We start from the raw sequence: 12569 nt of genomic DNA on the forward strand, positions 1-12569 counted from the left end.
TCCAGAGTATGGCAGACAGGAATGTCATGGAGGCAGGAGGAATGAAGAGCAGCTCATTTGCCATGTGTAAGTTTTAACTTCACAGGAGGTATAGAACCTCTGAGGGTAGCTGGGGCCCGGGGGGACCACTTAAGACATTATTTCAAGGGAAAAGCTTTTCAGATGCCAAGCATCTACCAGCGTTTTGCAAACTGTGGACTTCTCTCCATAATATAAAGAGCTGTGGGGTTTTTGGTGTGTTTATTTTCCTGTTTTGCATCAATTACGCATATAATCAGGCAAAACTGCTTGTTTACTAGAACTTACCAAGAAGAAAAAAAAAAAAGCAGAGAACTGGAAAAGGAGGCCCACAGGTTGTGAGAGCTAGGAGACCCCTCGGGCCCCGGCTAATGCAGACCACCTCTTTTAGGGACGGGGACACCGATCCTGAGGGAGGCAGGACGGACGCCAGCCCCCTGCTTCTCCTGACTCCCCTGGCGCACTGGTCACATGGAGGCAGATCCTCGGTGCTGTTTGTCTTGCAGGGAATATCTGTGGGCACTTGCTGCCGCTTGTTCAGTGCCCCACCTTAATCGTGCACGGAGAGAAGGATCCGCTGGTCCCACGGTCCCACGCCGACTTCATACACAAACACGTGAGAGGGTCGCAGTAAGTGCCATCTCTGCCCCTGCGCTCTGCCTCACAGCCTCAGGACGTGCGTGCGTGGAAGGAGCTAGGGAAGGAAAAGAAACATTGCGGTGGGGATTTTTTTTCAGAAGATCTTATTTATTTATTTATTTATTAGAGACAGGGAGGCAGAGGGAGGAGCAGGCGCTCCACAGAGCAGGGAGCCTGATGCGGGACTTGATCCCAGAGCCCTGAGACCATGACCTGAGCCGAAGGCAGACGCTTAATGACTGAGCCACCCAGGCACCCCTGGGGTTCGGAGTTTTTAAGGTGTCCCCCTCCCTTCCCAGTTTGCCAGTAAAGAAGGAAAGGATTTCTTAGATGGATGTCTTATGGCAAATGTGCTAATAGGTACCAAGTTCTGTAACACTGCAGACAGTTTAGATTTCTAGCCATCAGTGTTAACTAAAACAGTTTTATATAATTTGGAAATTTTCAGATGTGTTTATCATTATAAAAGTACTATCTACCCAGGAAAGAAAATTTCTAAAATCAAAAGAAGAAAACCAATTGCCTGCCGCTTGCCACCCATTTAAGTACTTCTGCTATGAGCATTTTTTTAAAGATTTTATTTATTTATTTGAGAGAGAGCACGGAGACGGAGAGTGGAAGAAGAGAGCACATGGCAGTGGGGGCGGGGTGCAGAGTGAGAAGCAGACTCCCGCCGAGCAGAGAGCCTGGGATCAGGACCTGAGCAAAAGTCAGACCCTTAACCGACTGAGCCACTCAGGCGCCCCCTGCTATTAGCAATTTTAATATGTTTCTCCTTTCTAGTATTTTGTAAACGTAAATATAATTATATTCTGTATTCAACTCTGAATCCTGCTTTTTTTCCACTTAAAATTATGTTAACTTCTCATGTTATTTCAGCCTTAAATATGTACACATCAGATGGGAAGCCTGTTATTCAGAATCACAAAATATCAACATATACCAAGCCATGTTGGTGGCTCACTTGATTAAACAGCAGATACATGTTACTTGTTCTTTGCATTCTTGTTTCTGCCAAGCAGCCTTGGACATCGAAGAAGCTTATTGTACATGTCAGCAGAAATTCTGTTCTTTAAGCCCATGCATTTTTGTATGGAATAGAAATTTTTCTTTTAAATACTTTGGCTAACGCAGGAGCCAGCTTTCCCTGGTACTTATATCAAGATGAAAATTTAAAGTTGAATAAATTTAGCATTTTCTTTCCCTGAAATGGATGCATACCCTGAAGGAGAAAGTGAGGTATGCCTAGGGGGTAGTGACCTGATTTTTTTTTTTTTTTTTTTTAACAAACATACCAGAGGATAAATATCCAAGTGAGCCTTGACCCCTTCAGACTATATATTAATTCCAGAGATGCTGTCATTATTCCATCTTTGGAATTCTGAGGAATTCTTTTGAAATTGGCTTTATTAATGACTTAAGAAAATCCTCCCTCCCTTCCTCCTCTCCTCCTTCCCTTCCTCTCTGCCTCCCTCCTTTTCTCCTTTCCCTCCAGGAGCTGATTTCTGATGCCTCATGGGCTTGCACTGCCTGGCGTGGTTAGTGCTGGTCCCTGTCCTGAGAGCTCACACAATCCAGCAGGGAATCCAGACTCAGAGACAGTTCCACTACTGTTTTTTTAAATTCCGGTGTAGTTAACATACAGTGTTATATTAGTTTCAGGGATACAATAGAGTGACTCAACAATTTTTTTTTTTTTTTTAAGATTTTATTTATTTGACAGAGAGAGAGACAGCGAGAGAGAGAACACAAGCAGGGGGAGTGGGAGAGGGAGAAGCAGGCTTCCTGTGGAGCAGGGAGCCCGATGCGGGGCTCGATCCTGAGCCGAAGGCAGACGCTTAACTGACTGAGCCACCCAGGCGCCCTTTCTTGTGTTGAGTCTGATACGTTACTCAGTGCTCATCATGATAAGTGTTCTCTTAATCCCCATCACCTGTTCCCCCCCCATCTCCCCTCTACTAACCATCCGTTTGTTCTCTAGAGTTAAGAGTCTGTTTCTTGGTTTGCCTTTTTTTGTTTGTCTGTTTTTCTTTACTTGTTTGTTTCTTAAATTCCACCCCTGGGTGAAATCATGTGGTATTTGTCTTTCTCTGACGTATTTCCCTTAGCATTATACTCTCTAGCTCCATCCGTGTTGTTACAAATGGCAGGATTTCATCCTTTTTTATGGCTGAGTAATATTCCTATGTGTATATATACTACCTCTTCTTTATCCATTCATCTATCAACGGACACTTGGGCTGTTACCATAATTTGACTATTGTAAATAATGCTCCTATAAACATAGGGGTGCGCGTATCCCTTTGAATTAGTGTTTTTGTATTCTTTGGGGTAAATACGCAGTAGTGCAATTACCAAATTTTAGGGTAGTTCCATTTTTAACTTTCTGAGCAACTCCATACTGTTTCCCAGAGTGGCTGCACCAGTTTGCATTCCCACCAACCGTGTAAGAGGGTTTCCCTTTCTCTGTCCTTTCCAATTCTTGTCTTGTGTTTTTGATTTTAGCCCTTCTGACAGGTATGAAGTGATATCTCCTTGTAGTTCCGACTTGCATTTCCCTGATGATGAGTGATGTTGAGCATCTTTTCATGTGTCTGTTGGCCATCTGGATGTCTTCTGTGGAGAAATATCTATTCAGATCTTCTTTTTTTAATTGGATTATTTGTTTTTTTGGATGCTGAGTTCATAAGTCCTTTACATGTTCTGGATACTAGCCCTTTATCAGATATGTCATTTGCAAATATCTTCTCTTATTCAATAGATTGTCTTTAGTTTTATTGATTATTTCCTTTGCTGTGCAGAAGCTTCTTATTTTGATGAAGTCCCGATAGCTTATTTTTGCTTTTGTTTCCCTTGCCTCAGGAGACATATCTAGAAAAAAGTTGCTACGTCCAATGTTAGAGAAGTTACTGCCTGTGTTCTCTTCTAGGAGTTTTATGGTTTCAGGCCTCACATTAAGAAATGGTTCTTAATCCATTTTGAGTTTATCTTTGTCTATGGTGTAAGCCATCCGCTACTTTTTTCTTTTTTAAGATCTTATTTATTAGAGAGTGTAGAGCGGGAGAGAGGGAGCATATAAGCGGGGTTGGGGGGTAAGAGCAGAGGGAGAGGGAGAAGCAGGCTGAAGCAGGCTCCCCCTAGCAGGGAGCCCAGTGTGGGTCTCAATCCCAGGACCCCGGGATCATGACCTGAGCCACAGGTAGATGCTTAACTGACTGAGCCACCCAGGGGCCCCTGCACTACTTCTTTTTTTTTTTTTTTTTTTTTTAAGATTTTATTTATTCACTTGAGAGCGAGAGAGAGGGAGAGAGGGAGAGCCCAAGGGGGGGTAGGGTCAGAGGGAGAAGCAGACTCCCCACTGAGCAGGGAGTCCGATGTGGGACTCGATCCCGGGACTCGGGGATCATGACCTGAGCCAAAGGCAGTCGCCTAACCAACTGAGCCACCCAGGCGCCCCCCTGCACTACTTCTTCATCATATTATTCCATGATAAATTTCAACAAACAAAAGGAGAGTTTTTAAATGTGGGGGACATGCTTCTTATTCTACAATAAAATATAATTATTATCAGCCTGTATAATTTTTATATCCCATATAGCATTTTATATTTTAAAAGGCATTTTACATATAATATCTAACTATACTTCATAACAAAGGATTTTTTGGAAAAAAATATTGTCCCCATGTATAGATGAGAAAATCAAGGTTGAGAGTTCTTAAGTAATCTTCCAAGATTGCAGAGCTAGTACATGACGAATCCTGGATATTTTTCCCTCCTAATATAGCACTTTTCCCCCACAGCACAGCTGCCTCTCATAAACATACTCTTATTTTAATATGATGGTAAGATGCCTGGATTATATGCTTGCCGACCTGGTTAATTGTCTTCTAGCTTCAGAAATGACAGGTTTTTGCACACTGATGCTCATGATAAATGCAGTGTGTTCTCTTAGAGAGCCAGGTTCAATACAAGTCAGTCTGCAAGGATGTTTAATTTAGGAATTCTGTTCCAAACCCATCTCCTAGCAACGGAATACATCAATATGGGAAAGAAAATAGTCCCTTCCTGTTCAGATGTTAATTATTTCAGGAGACTATTTTATGGAAGATCATTTTCTTAGAGCAGTGTTCTTTGGAACAAATGAGTGGAAGGCCAAGTATTCTTGGCAATGATTGTCTTAAACTGGCTTGCATTTTACACCTGCATTGCTGTGCTATAAGAGCCCTTTGTGTTTGGCCTGAACCCACCTAGAACCCAGGTGGTTTACTTCGGACCCCAGAAAAGGAAGGTGGATTCCTTGAGCACCAAAGTCCTACTGAGATTCAGCGCTGCAGGCTATGTGACAACAGGAAAGCAAGGTAGAGTGGCAAGTTTCCAATGAACTTGGTATTTCATTACCTTGCCAGGTACATTTATAATTAAACTTAAGGATACAGTCTATCCCTTCAGAGATTATACCAACAAATAGATAATCACATATGAGACAAATGCCTTTCTCTCCTCCAAAGGAGGCCAAATGAAGGGTGGAGTTGTTCAGGCCTGCTGAACAGGCCTGTGTTAATTTGTCTCGCTTTTTTCTCTTTGTGAGGAACAATGGTAGTCTCTTGGAAGTGAAGAGGCCTTAAGGATCATTCAAGTTCAGTGGTTTTTAAAACTTGTTTTTAGGCAGCTGAACGCTTCTGCCTAACAAACTCTGATGCAAAAACCCAAGACATAACATAAAATAAGAGCTCCTCTGATTAGAGTGGGGGGTGGGGGCACCCCTGCCCCTTCGATTCTCCTTGTCCTGCCCCAGCCCCTGTGCATTCCCTGCTCATCCAGCCCTCCCCCCTAGACTGCAAAGCCCTGACCGCTCACCCCTTGGCTAGCTGGCTGCTTCTTGGGCATCCCTGCAAGGCCAGCCCCAGCTCGCTTTCAGAGGATTTGCGCTGATCAGAGGCCAGCACCCATGAGACCCTTTGGGGTTGCTGTGGGCAAGCCTCGGGAGGCGGTGGGGCTGAGCCAGCTCAGAAGACAATGTGACTTTACAGCCGGTCGAGCCACGTGTGTGTCGCTCTGTGTACGGATCAGCCAGCACCACTGTAACAAGTATCACACACTGGGCGCTGGGCGGCTTAAACAGTAGAAACGTATTCCCCCTCTCAGTTCTGGAGGCTAGAAGTCTGAGATAGGGTATCAGCAGGGTTGATTTCTTCTTAGGCTTCTTTATGTGGCTTATGTATAGTCGTCTTAGAAGGACACCAGTCACGTTGGATTAGGTCCCACCCATATGATCTCATTAGTCACCTCTTTAAAGACCTTATATCCAAATAAGGTCACACTCTGAGATGCTGGGGGTTAGGACTTCAGCATATGGATTTGCGGGACGTGCAATTCAGTGTGCTTGAGCCTCTGTTTCTGTGGAGGTGCTCAGATCTCAGGAATAGGAGGACCAGCAGAGACCAGGACCCGGGTTCCAGACCCAGCTGCAGATGACCAGCACCATGCCTGGAATCCCTCTCCGTGGCGCTCCCCTCCAGCCCCTCCCATTGCCTGGCCAAGTGTACTCATCCCTCCGGTAGCAACTCAGATGTATCCTTCTCCAGTTACTCATCGTTTTGAGACTGCATGGTCCTTTTTAACAGTTGTGAGCATATGAATTTAATTTTCTCCCTGTTGAGCATGTCAACACCGGTCCCAGGATGTGGTCTAGTGCATTTTAAAGTGCTTAGTACGCTTTGAAAGAGAATATGAGAGGCACCACAGGGGCCATTGACCGGTGACTCAGTCCCAAAAAGTGTGGTGTGGAGTCCAACTGTGTGCTCTGGGGCCCAGGCCAGAGAGCTAGATCAGGTGGGAAAGAATGAGGGGTAAAGTCCATGTGTGCAAAGACTTGGCACCAAGGGTTCAGTGTGAACTACCAGGGAGCGGTGGGAAATGGAGTCTTGCTGGAGAGCAGGATTGGTACATTGGTATCCTGAGCAGCGTTCACAGCGGGGATTAAGAGCACGGGCAGGGACTCATACCCAGGTTTGAGTGCTGGCGCTGTCCCTGTGTGTGCCCTTCAGCAGCGTGCATGTATTTCTGTACTTCTGTTTCCTTGTGGGTAAAATGGGGATGATACGTATCATTTCAGAATATTTTGTAGATCTAGTGGGAGCTGCACAGTAGCTGCCACTTCCGTGGCTGGAGTGCTGGGGTGGGTGCAAGTGATCAGGGGTCCCAGGAGGCAGCTGGGGTGTCGCTTGATAGGAGGTCAGTAGCAAGCTGCCCTCTGACCTGACTTTCAGACCGTTGTCAGGATAGGTGTATGGGGGTATTAGGGTTCTCCAGAGAAACAGAACCAATAGGATACACACAGCAGACATGCACGCACGCAGAGGTTGATTTACTTTACGGAATAAGGAATTGACTCATGCCATTATGGAGGCTGAGAAGTCTGAGATCTTCAGTGGGCAAGCTGGAACATTAACAAGTTAGAGCCCCAAGAGAGCTGATGGTGTGGTTCCAGTGTGCCTGAAGGCCTGAGAACTGGGCAGAGTGGATGTTTCCATGTGAGTCCAAAGGCAAGAAAAAGCTGATGTCCCAGTTTGAAGGCAGTCAGGCAGGAGGAATTTCTCTTAACCTCCAGAGGGAGGGTCAGCCATTTTGTTCTATTCAGGCCTTCAACTGATTGGATGTGGCCCACCTATATCAGGGAGGACAGTCTGCTTCACTGAATTGTAATGATTTAAATGTTAATCTCATCCAAAAAATGCCCTCACAGAAATGCCCAGAACAATGTTTGACCAAATAGCTGCGCATCCATGGCTCAGTCAAGTTTATGCACAAAACCAGCCATCACAGTGGGGAGGGCACAGGTACAGGCTACTCTCCACAGAGGTCTTGGCCTATGGTAGATTCACTGGAGCGTGTCCCAGCAGGGTGGTAGTGAGGGTACACATTGGTAGTGAGGGTTAGGTTGTCTAGGCAGTGGGCCAGGAGCCATGAGTTCTTTGTCTGACTCATGGAAGGGAAGAAGGACCCCTCTCTGCAGCTGCCTGGGCTCCTCAGATCCCACCACCAGAGGTAAGTTGGCCCAGGGCCTCTGGTGTAGGCCAGGAGGAGCTGGAACGAACTGACCTAGGTGACAGAGGTTCATGCCGATAGGTGTATGGGGGTATTAGGGTTCTCCAGAGAAACAGAACCAATAGGATACACACAACAGACACGCACGCACGCGGAGGTTGGTTTACTTTATGGAATAAGGAATTGGCTCATGCAATTATGGAGGATTGGAAATTCCATCCAATGGAAATATGGAAAACAAAGGATTGTTTTCAGCTCTCTGGTAGAGTGAGCCAGGTTACTGGGGGGAGGTGGACAGTGCAGGAGGGATGGCTGCCTTGACTTCCATTTCTGGACCAACTCTAGCCTTGGGATGGGGGAGGGAATATCTGCCCTCCCCTCTCCTGACTGCCCCAGGTGATTTCTCTTACCTCTCCCCATCCCTTCCTCCTCCCAGGCTGCTTCTGGTTCCTCATCCCTAGCTGCTTGCTGCTGTGGTTGAAGGGAAAGCAGTCAGCTCAAGACCCCACTTACGGTCGGGTTACAGGACGAACAGCAAACAGGATTAGCCTCGTCCTTACAAAGCCGAGTCCTTTGTATTTTAGAGAGAATGGGGTCTCCTCCTTTCTAGACAAACCTTACCCATGACATCTTGTAAAATCTCTCTTGAGACTCTTCTACTTGGAGTAGATTATGTTAGCCAAATGTAAATAAATTAAGCTCCCAAGTCAGAGCATTTCATTAACAATGCTGTCCATAATTAGAACCATTATGAGGACTTTTGCATATGCTAAAGTGCGACTCAAATAGAATAAGAAAATAATAGAAAACATTTATTGTTCACTGTGTGCCCAAAGATCCTGTGCGATGTGCCTTGTGTGCCTTATCTCATTTTGTCTTTGGAATAATCCTGTGGGGTAGATGCTGTTACTTGTCCCCCTTTTCCAGATGAGAAAGTGTGACCTGGGAAGATGAAATAACTTGCCAGCATGGATCCCACATTGATTAGACAGGACACATCCTGACCCCATACAGCCCATGCCTTTAACCCTATGGTATCACCTCCAATTACGTTCAGCTGTGACTCAGAGCTCTCAGTCTGGTCAGAAGGCCCCAACGTGGCCCCTGTCATCCCGCAGGTTTGGCAGGGCTTGCTTCTCTACACACGAGTTAAAAGCATCAGTCTGGCAGACCTGGACAGCCCAGAGAGGGTCCACTCCTTGCTGTGGTGTTATCAGAAAAGCAGCCGCTGAGGCAGTTTGGTTTCTTTCTAATGCTTGAGATATGGTTGCATTTGAGGGAAGGAACTTCCCAGAAGTCTACTTCCCTTTCCCAAACATCTGCTCGGCTCTTGGGCTGGGGAGGAGAGCCTGCTGGAGAGGATGCAGGCTTGGAGGCCATGCTCTACACCCCCATTTTACCAGCTTGAAGGGTATTGTGGCCCACCCACTGGGCTTTCTGAAAGGAGCAGAGAATTAAGAACATATATATATATGTATAAATTATATTTATATAAGTATAAATATAATTTATTAATTATTTGAGAGTGACTGTGGGGGAAGGGGCAGAGGGAAAAAGGAGAAAGAAAATTCCAAGCAGGCTCCATGCCCAGCATCGAGCCTGACGCAGGGCTCCATCTCACAACCCTGAGATTATGAGCTGAGTCTAAATCAAGAGTCAGACGCTTAACTGACTGAGCCACCCAGGTGCCTGAGAATAAAGAATTAAAAGGGGATGTTGTTGGCAGTGAGGTCTGGATGGCCTTGGAAGAAATGCCTGAAAGTGACCAGGCCTCCCTGTTAGCCACATGGCTGTCCAGTTGTCATCGTGGAAGAGATCCAGGTACACAGAACCAGCAGCCTACTTTGGTTTTCAACTAAAACAAAAATGCTCACAGACTTGACTAGCAACTTTAGGGGTTCATATACCACCAGAGTTTTATCACATCCAAGGTGAAGAAAAAAATGCTACGGCATGTTACTTATGGGCTCCTCCTGTCTGTAGTTCTCACAGCTTAATTTGAAAGCTGTTGAAGGTTAGACTGAGGAAGGAAAGGTAGTATGGTGGGGCCAGCGTGTTTGTCCTTGGCCACCTCATCTGTAAGGAGCATCCTAGAAGGACTCTTCCCAAGCAGAGGTAAAGTGACCATTGAATGTACACTGTGGGATCAGACACATTTTAGCTCCTCAAAAGATCTAGAATCAAATCTTTTTCTGAAGGTGCCAAATGCAGGCAGGAACCTGCCCCGGGAAAGAGGAATTTATATTTGCCCCCTCAGAGGCCCCTACATTTCCAGTTGCACTATGTGTCTGATGGTGGGGGACTTGCTACTGATTTTCCTGGAAAATGTGATTGTTTGAAAACCACCCTCCATGGAGCATGTGATTAGTTCCTTTTGTTATTTGGGTAAGAATCTACATCAGCAGTATATCGCAACATTGCCCTGACAGCTATATATTTATGCTTGTCCAGAGGACTGTTCCCAAAGAGGAACACGTGATAGGTTTTTAAGATTTTATTTATTTATTTGACAGAAAGAGATGCAGTGAGAGAGGGAACATAAGCGGGGGAGTGGGAGAAGGAGAAGCAGCCTTCCCATGGAGCAGGGAGCCCGATGCGGAGCTTGATCCCAGGACCCTGGGATCATGACCCAAGCCGAAGGCAGACGCTTAACGACTGAGCCACCCAGGCGCCTCTCACATGATGGGTTTTAAGTATAGTGAATCCTAAAGGATAAAGATATACTAAGGACCTTGAAATGACCCCCAAAATGTATCAAGAAGAGCAATTTTCTTTATAGCCCATCCATCCATCCATCCATCGTTCCATCCATCCATCCACAGTCCAGTGCAGTTCTGAATGTAGATGCCTGAAAACAGGCCTCCCATATTTTTATGAAGAGGACCTAGTGTTTATTTCCCTAAGACCCAGAGATTACCATAGGAATAGTGCAGATACACTGAGACTAAAAAGAAGAGATGCACAGCTGGTGTCTCTCCTTCCTTGTTGGGAATCTGAGCAAATTGTAGAAATGGGGTAGGCCCTGTGATAACCAATTTGGCTACCCACAAAGAAGACGTCCAGCTTTGGCAGGTCAGGGTCCCTCTGCTTCAGAGTTCAGCTTAGCACACATTAGGGGATGCAGTTTAGCCTAAACACGTCGTTCTATGACCTCAGTATCCTTGGCTGCTGGTTATTTTCTGCCTTCTAAAAATGGAGGCCCCGAGCATCCCTGCACGCCCTGCTCCTGTGGGGCAAGTGGGATCCTACCTTTGGAGTTGGTGCAGTTGATCCTTTTTTTTCTGAATAGCATTAAAACTGAATTTGGAGTGTTCTATTATGAATGGCATTATTAGTTCTCCCAAGGGCCTCAGAAAGATGCCAACAATCTACTTCTTTCAAGTAGATTATTTTGTGTATCTACCCCACGCCCCACGTGGTTGAGTTGCAGGGAGGCTCGATGTTGTCCAAGGACAGCTCTATCCCCCGGCTCCTTTTCCCTACACATCCTCAAGTTCTTAGAGCTCTCAACCCCCAGTTGTTGAAAGGTCAGAGAATTAGGCGGTGTAGTAACTGGCATTTTGCCCCAATAGGATCCATTTAATGTCGTTGTTATTAGACAAAACAGCTTGAACTTGTGCCTATATCCTAGAAGCTTTAACACTTTATTTCTGCACTTTTACAGCCAATAAATAAACTGTAGAACTCAAAGAAGACTGCCTATATTCAAGAAATTGCAAACCAGCCACGTTTGACCAAAAGCTTATGAAAGAAGTCTTAGGAATACAGTGAGGTTCACCACAAGACATGCACAAAGGGTTGCTGAGGCCAGCTCCAGTTGCCCCCACGGTCCCCAGGAACACTTACGTGCCCTTTGTTTGCTGGCTAATATTCAGACTTCTTGAATCCAAAAGTGACAGGGTGATTTTGACCCTTAAATGACAGGCTGCTGGGGGCCGTGATTTCTGACTTGGGCTTTCACTCTAGGATACCCCAGGAAGCTCACCTGTTCCAATCCAGTGGATTCTGGACATTTCGTATTTTTCTTGGCTTTCCAACCTTCTCTCTTAAAATCAACCTTATTAAAATAATAATGTAATTATTATTGTAATGATCAAATCACATCCCCCACTCTCAGATTTGAAGTCAAACCATGTGTTACATGATACAGTTCCAGATTCCAAATACAATGTGTGTGCTCTCTTTAGTCAACCCCCAGGTTGGTGGTAAACGCCCCAAGAAGCTCTCACCCTTACGTCTATAATCAGGGAAAGTTTATATTATGTACCTTACCTTTCCTCCCCAATAGTCATCATGAAAAAAAAGGATGGGGCAGGTTTTCACTTCAGATTTTCATGAAATGTTGGAAAGGGTGAGTTTTAAATGGTGTGCCATTAATCAAACTTTTTTTTTTTAGGTTGCATCTTTTTAAATGGTGTGCCATTAATCAAACTTTTTTTTTTTAGGTTGCATCTGATACGAGAAGGCAAGCACAACCTACATCTACATTTTGCAGATGAATTCAATAAGTTAGTAGAAGACTTCTTACTGGGAAAAGGCCCCTGAGAACAGCAGGGACCCGGGGATTCCTTACTGTGGAGCTTGAGCCTGTTGCTGCCTTTGAAACACACTGCAGTCCCTCCTTAGCTCACCTGCCTTCCCATGCTTTCTATTCCTCCCTGCAAACTGCTCCTGGTCAAATAGAAATAATGACATATTAAAACGTCTTCCAGCTCTAAGTGCTACAAAAATTAAAGCTGATTTTTTTTAACATTAAAGTTGTGAATGTCTACTATTGGCTTAAAAATTGAATTCTGATTCTGATTTACTTTCTTGCCAGTGAATCTTAGGTGAGGCATTTGGAGTATTTATGACTGATTTCAGG

At 45.2% G+C, this 12569-nt stretch overlaps 1 protein-coding gene across 1 annotated transcript in view; it reads left to right on the forward strand.

The window, feature by feature from the left end:
* The window catches only part of BPHL (biphenyl hydrolase like), a 36619-nt gene extending 24128 nt beyond the window's left edge, over positions 1-12491 (forward strand). Inside the window, 2 exon segments of the mRNA XM_027602773.2 lie at positions 525-648; positions 12151-12491. Of these exon segments, the coding sequence (XP_027458574.2) occupies positions 525-648; positions 12151-12250 (224 nt within the window). The 3' untranslated portion in view covers positions 12251-12491.
* The last annotated feature ends 78 nt before the right edge of the window (positions 12492-12569 follow it).

This window comes from Zalophus californianus, chromosome 7 (genome assembly GCF_009762305.2).
Source record: "Zalophus californianus isolate mZalCal1 chromosome 7, mZalCal1.pri.v2, whole genome shotgun sequence".
Classification (NCBI taxonomy): Eukaryota; Metazoa; Chordata; class Mammalia; order Carnivora; family Otariidae; genus Zalophus; species Zalophus californianus.